General features: G+C 54.1%; 1 protein-coding gene across 1 annotated transcript in view; it reads left to right on the top strand.

The window, feature by feature from the left end:
• The first annotated feature begins 259 nt into the window (after positions 1-259).
• The window catches only part of LOC103781906 (BPI fold-containing family B member 4-like), a 10063-nt gene continuing 3678 nt past the window's right edge, over positions 260-6644 (top strand). Inside the window, exons 1-8 of the mRNA XM_008949637.1 lie at positions 260-371; positions 1124-1238; positions 1742-1843; positions 2103-2258; positions 3647-3710; positions 4042-4105; positions 4468-4559; positions 5450-5623. Of these exons, the coding sequence (XP_008947885.1) occupies positions 260-371; positions 1124-1238; positions 1742-1843; positions 2103-2258; positions 3647-3710; positions 4042-4105; positions 4468-4559; positions 5450-5623 (879 nt within the window). The remainder of the gene's footprint in view (positions 372-1123; positions 1239-1741; positions 1844-2102; positions 2259-3646; positions 3711-4041; positions 4106-4467; positions 4560-5449; positions 5624-6644) is intronic.

Genomic DNA, 6644 nt, shown 5'->3' with positions numbered 1-6644 from the left:
AGAATGCCTGGGGCAAGTCACAAAGGACAAGGAAAAGGCTTTTACTGACCCACACTTGAAGTCTGTCTGTGTGTGTGGCCATGAACGTGACCCTGCTGCCCCACGCTCGAGCAGAGTCTTGCCTGAGCTCAATAGAGAGCAGAGGAGGGATTTCTCACTCGACTTCTTTCTTTGTAAAGACACTGGGATTCCTTTTTAGAGGCTTTTCTCCCATTTTCCATTCTGATGTCTCCCTTGCCAGCAGGAGAGTTTTCTGGAGATGACAATGTTGAAGCTTTTTGGAATCATCATCTTCTGTGGGCTCCTCTGGCCCTCCCAGGGAGTCCTGTCCGGCCTGTCCTGCGCCGTCAGTCCCGCAGCAGTGCAGAATGGTAACTACAAAACAGGAGTTAGGGTGGCTTGGGGAGCTACGTGAGGCCAGGATGTGGAGTAAAACCTCCTGAAATATCTCCATCTGTATTTTATAGTTCCTCAGGGCTGCAGACTTCACTCAGAGGTTCTGACAGCCATCGCTTCTTCACGGGCCAGGGAAATCTCCCTGCTCCAGAGCTGGGATTTGTTTCAGCACCAAACAGCCATGCAGGATTTCAGGGCTAGATCTGGATTGTTTCCTCTCTTTGTCTTAATTTCTCATTTCCATAGTGGAGCTGCTGATATTGGGCAGACAACTGCTGTGAGTTTTAGTAGCCGTGTTAAGATTTGCAATGCTCCAGCAAATAAAAGAGGCTTCAAGTTGCTTCTATTAAAAGAGCAACCAACCAAGCAAGCAAAACCCCTTTACAAGAGGGAAACAAGCGGTGAGCTGAAGCACAGCCACTGAGTGGGGTCATTGTCCTTGCTGGTAGTGCACAACTGTCCTGTGATCTCCAAGTCAGAGGTGTGGGATGCTCTCCACTGCTGTCCCTCCTGGTTTGTTCACTAAGGGCAGCTTTGGTTTAGTGCACGTGGTGAAATAGCAGCATGCCCTCTGTGATTGGAATGCCTCGAGGTGGCTCCTGGCTTTATAAGGACTTTTGGGGAGCCGTGGGGCTTTGTTGTGTGACACCTTTGCCAGGACAGGTCTGACTGAGTGGAGGGAGGTCCTTGCTGCAAGTGCTGGTCCTCATGCAGAGATCTTTTCCAGTTCTCTTGAATGCCATAGTTCGGAGTGGGCTTCTCCACCAGCAAGTGCAGAGCCTCGTGCTGCCAAACATCATGAGTGAAGGGGGTCTGCTGAACTCCCCCACCATCATCACTGGGTAAGTGCAGAGTGAGGGCTTCTCCAGGAGAGCACCTTCACCATCAGTTCCACAGCAACAAATGCTGAGCTGTGGTTGACATGATTGGCCCAAGTAATTATCCTCATTTTGCTTTGGTTTCTGCCATTCTGATCAAATAAAAGTGCTCTGTGGTTGTAAGGTGGGTGGTGAGGTGCACTGCAGGTTGTGGATGCAGATGCAGAATGATGGCTCTGATGTTGCTGTTGAGATCTGAGATTCTTGACAGCGCTGAGAGAGGGAGGAAGGGGCCACAGAGACAAGAAGCTGACTGCTTTATAAAGTCAGCTTCCACCCCAGTCTGATTCTAGGCTGCCTTTTGGGTTTCAGCTGCAGCCTCTCTCTCATCCCAGAGCTGGTCTCATTTGCCTATGATACCCATGCCTCCAGCTGCAGGTGGCCATGGTGACACGGGTGCTGTAGGTTCTTCAGTGGGCACAGCTGCTCAGCTTTTAACTCATGCCAGCTTTTGCTGTTGTTTGCAGCCTGCATCTCGTCAAGATTCGGGTCCCTGACCTGTCAGTGACCCTGTCAGGAATCGGGGTCCAGATCAACATCGCCGCCAAGCTGGAGCTCAGTGGCAACTGGTGAGTCTGGGGCTTCACGGTGCTCGCCAGGGAAACTGCCCCTGGCCTTCCTACTGAGCAGTGCTTCAGCATCTTTTGTGGATTTCTAGGTGTTTCTCACCTGTAATAAAGTCACAGAGCAGAACAGCACTCAAAGATGGCTTGTGGCATTTGTAATGAGTTGCAGGAGGTGGAGGAGCAGTTGTTGCTACTGACTTTGCTGAGACTCTCTGGTTAGAGGCCGAGAGGTGAAATCTGTTCAACCCCTTTACTTTTCCAGCTTGGTTGGCCTTCTTTCAGAACTAATTAATATCTTGGTGGATGTGAGAATTGCTGCAAACATTAAATGCACAAATTTTGAGTCGGGCACGGTGCAGGTCGTCGTTGAAGACTGCCTCTGTGTTATTGGTGGCATGAAGATCAAAGTCCTCTCTGGGTAAGTGCCTCTGGATTTATGTTTTCCATCACGTGCAATCCTCTTCTCTTTATCCAGGGATCTAGACAGTCTGCCAGGACACAGACGGTGCTGAGCTGGTACTGAGCCAGGCCTCAGGGAAGTCATTTCTTTCCCATTGCCAAAGCTTTGGTGGAACTGGCAAAAAATTGTGTTTTTGGAAGATGAAGGTTAATTTGCCCTGTTTGCCAGTGGAAATTCTAAGATCTGAAGCGTGACGTCTTGTGGATTTTCCAGTGATTTCCTTTAGACTTAGCTGGTGAATGGGTGTGCAAAGGGTAGGAGTGGCAGGGCAGGGGGTGTTCTAGGAGAGCAGCACTGTTGCTTGCCCTGGTTTTACACTCTGCTTTGGCTGCTGTCACAGAAAGCTGCTGGGCATATGGACTGTGCTGCGACTGCTCTGGGTGTGTGTAATTCCCTGCAAACCCCCCTCCTCTCGCTCAGTCTTATTAAATTCTTGGCAGAAAGAATTTGCTGACTTCATGTGTTGATGAACACAACAGTAAATTGATCATGGGAAATATTTTCTTTTATTGCTTTTGAATTGCTCGCTTTTCAGGTTCATTGAATTTCTCCTAATTAATTTCTGCATTATACATTATATTTCAATCAGTGAGGCAGCTGGTTTGAAGGAGACTGTGTCAGTGAACAGAGGAACACGGATCACCCGCTCCGGGGGTCATATTTTAAGTTTTAGTGGGGTTCAGGGGCTGGTGTGTGGGAAGTGAGTGCCCTGGGGGCAAGGGGGAGCGGGGCTGTACATGACTGACTGCCTGGCAGTTCCTCAGATGTGCCTATAGGCAGAACTTGGGTTTTTTTTCCTGCTGTCTGTGGCTCGCTGAGTGTGCTGCTGAACATTCTAACTCAATAGTCCAGAAATATATTGATTATCAAAGGTGAATGGCTCTGTGCTGCCTGCGGGGGTCACGCAGCCCGGGGTGATCTGTTCAGCAGCTGTGCTGGAATGTTACACAGCACATTTCTCCTCTTGTTATTCCACCAGTAAACTGTTTGTTTCCCATAACTACTGTGGAGATATTTTGTAACAGCTCCACCTTCCCTTAACTACAGCCCTGATTTAAATACCAGGGGGAGATGACCCAACTCAGGTGACGCTGTGAGAGGCTCACTCCTTTTGTGCAGTGGTGTCTGTGCACCCTGAGTGCTGAAGCCTCTGCTTCTCAGAAGTGAGCCCAGTTCTCCTCGTGGTGAGGCGAGTAGCTCCTTGAGCTCCTGCCTCTGGTGTAGCCCTGGCTCTTGGCTGCAGCAGTGTCCCTGAAGGGCTGAGGACCAGGGGCTGGAGCTCCTTCAGTCTCCTCTCCTGGAGCTATGTTTGTAATGACTGGAGTTTTTTTTCCCTTCCTTCCCAGCTTGCTGTCCCTATCAGTAAATGCAGCAGTGCTTAGCCATCTGAAAGGAACTCTGCCTGGTTTGGTGAGTCTGAGGACTGCCCTCCCTCTGTAGCCAAGACCTGGGCATGCCAGGGGCAGCGTGTTGCGAGGTCACAGCAGGCTGCACCCTGTGTTGATTCCCCCTGTCAGAGGCGTGTGCTGCCCATGGGGATGCCCATGGAGTGCTCCTGGGATCAAAGCTGTCCCCTTTGGAGTGGTACCACAGCTCCAGGGGTGCTCCACTGCCCCCAGGCCCTCGGGGCATCCCGGCCGCTGCCCGTGCCACGCAGCGCTTGTTCCCTGGGCACTGGGGTGGGGTGGGGTGGGCAGGAGGCTGGCACAGGGCTGAGCTCTCCCCTGTCTGTCTGTTGCAGCTGTGCCCGGTGCTCGACATCGTGCTCAACATTGTGAACATCCAGCTCCTGAGCACGCTCAATGGTGTGTTTCTGCAGGAGGATGAGGTGCTGCTTCCCCCCGTTCCTGCAGCCCCCCTGGGAAGGGCCCTTTCCCACATCTCCTCCATACATGCACCAGGGAGGAGGTGGCATAGTGGCCCTCCTTATACGTCACCCTTGGATTTAGCTAATGATCTTTGATGCTCTTTTTGGGCTATGTTCTGAAGGCAGGTCCCACAAAGCCACATTTGGGGATGTTTTGGCCGTTTTGAGTAGCAGCGAGCACCCCATGGGGGTGCCTGGTGGGGAGCTGGGTGTGGCTGTGAGGTCGGGGGACTGCAGGGTCTGAGGGGTTGTGTTGCTGCTCACTGCCTGAAGTGGGGGTGCTGTTTTCTCTCCGTGCAGTGGTGATCCCCGTGGGGACAGTGGGGACCATTCACTACCAGCTGGCCAGCCTGCCCTTCACCGCCGGCTCCTTCCTGGGCTTGGACCTGGACGTGAGTTAACATGGGGTGGCAGCACCCTGTGGCATGGGGCCTTTCACCCCGGCCACCTCATCCCGTGGGAGCCATTGTCTTCTTCCAGGACAACCACAGAGCAAGGACTTGTTCTGGAATTGCTAGCTCAATATTTTGTTTGCAAAACCTTTTGCCCTGTTTGCAAACTTACCCTGAGACTGCCCCAGTCTGTGGGTCTGCTCTTGGTAATGCTGGGACAAGGAGTTCCATCCTCTCCTCGCCCTGGTGGAGTCCCCACCCCTGGAGGGGTTTCCAAGCTGTGGAGATGTGGTGCTGAGGGACACGGGGCAGTGGGGACCTGGCAGTGCTGGGGGCACAGTTGGACTTGATGATCTTAAATGTCTCTCCCAACTGAAAGGACAAGGGCTAAGAGCAGGCACTGCAGTCTGCATGATTAGTGCCGTGTCCCTCTCCCAATTCACTGGGATTAGTTTTTGCCCCCACCACCTCCAGATGATCAGAGCTGGTCTCTGTAGTAAGTAGATGCTATTGGTACAAGTTTATCGTGGAGTCTGCAGATGGCTCATGCCTGGCTGGGTGCTGGAGGCCAGGAAGGCAGAGCTGGGCCTGGGCTGGCAGCACCTTCGCCCCTCGTTTGCTCTTGGGGTGAAATCTCAAGGGCGAAACAAAGCAGTGAGTTGTGATTTGGGCAAAGTGTGCTGTTAGCTAACAGGGCCTCAGTTACTCCCTCTGGCCTTTATCAGCTCCTTCCATCTAGAGGGATTGCTCCAAGTCCAGTGTTGCCCCTGAGCTGCTGGCAGGAGGAGGCTGTTGGGTGGCCCTGGCCCCACGCTCAGTCTCGGGGCCCTGGGCAGCCTCGCCCGCGCTCCAGGGGATTGGTTTAACGTCCCTGTCACCTCTCTCTGCAGGGTGTGGTGAAGCAGGTGGGAGGTGGCATCATCCCCCATGACTCGTCCCCCTCTGCTCTGCCACCACTGCTGGACAAGCTCATGGTGCTGGGAGTGGGTGAGAGCTTCCTGACCGCAGGCGTGTCCCTCCTGCTCCAGGTCCCGGCGCGGACCTTCGCCTGCACGCCGGCCGTCGTGAGTGGGGCAGCACCTGCATTCCAGCTGGGGGGTGGCCAGGGGCCAAGGCCAGGCTGTGCCTGGCATTCGGGGTGTGCCCGGCATGTGGCCGGGCAGGGACCTGTGTGGGCACGTGCCCCCTGTGCTCACTGCAGATGCTCAGCCCCAGCGCTGCCCCCTTACTGCTCTCTCCAGAGCTCTGGTGGCTCGTGTGAGGATCAGCCATCCTCCTTGCTCTGGGGGTGCTCCCTGCTGAAGCCAGTTGTGTACTGGTTATGACATGGACTCCTGGAGGTCTGCAATCCATTTCAAGGAGTCTGAAAAATGTCATCATAAAATCACAGGATGGTTTGGGCTGGAAAGGACGTTTCAAGGTCATCTAGTCCAGCCCCCAGCAGGGAGCAGAGACATCTGCAGCTAGAGCAGGGTGCTCAGAGCCCCGGCCAACCTCCCCTGGGATGGTTCCAGGGATGGGGCAGTGACCACCTCTCTGGGCAACCTGGGCCAGGGGCTCACCACCCTCAGTGTCAAAAATTCTTTCTGTCTCTCCAGTCTAAATCTCCCTCTTCCATTTTAAAACCATTGCCCCTTATCCTGTCTCAACACTGAGGAAAGCAACTTTGTATGAGCAGTGCAAATCTTGGGCATGTGCATTCTCTGTACCTCTGCTCTGTACTTCTGTGGGTAAACATGAGGAGTCTGCAGACTGAGGGATGGTGAAAGCCCCTGGGTTACATCTCCTGCTGCTGCTGGGTGCTCTCACCTTAACAGCTGGTGGGCAATCTCCCAGGCTGCTGGGGAGCAGTGGAGAAGGTGGAGGGCTCGAGGTGCTGCCGTGGTGAAGGTCTGTGTGTGGCTGAGCTGCCAGGGAGGGAACGAGGGCTTGGGGACTGGCCCCAGGAGTGCCAACAAGCTGGCTGGGAACAGGGATGCAAGTGGGGGGGAGGCGGCCCTGGCAGGATGAGTGCTGCAGAAATGGGCTGCAGAGCTCACGGGGGCTGCGTGTGCTTCTCTTCCAACAGTTCTCCGGTGCCAGCCG

The sequence above is a fragment of the Merops nubicus genome, unplaced genomic scaffold, assembly GCF_000691845.1.
Source record: "Merops nubicus isolate BGI_N331 unplaced genomic scaffold, ASM69184v1 scaffold28270, whole genome shotgun sequence".
In the NCBI taxonomy this organism is placed as follows: Eukaryota; Metazoa; Chordata; class Aves; order Coraciiformes; family Meropidae; genus Merops; species Merops nubicus.
This window is presented reverse-complemented; position numbering and strand designations above follow the sequence as displayed.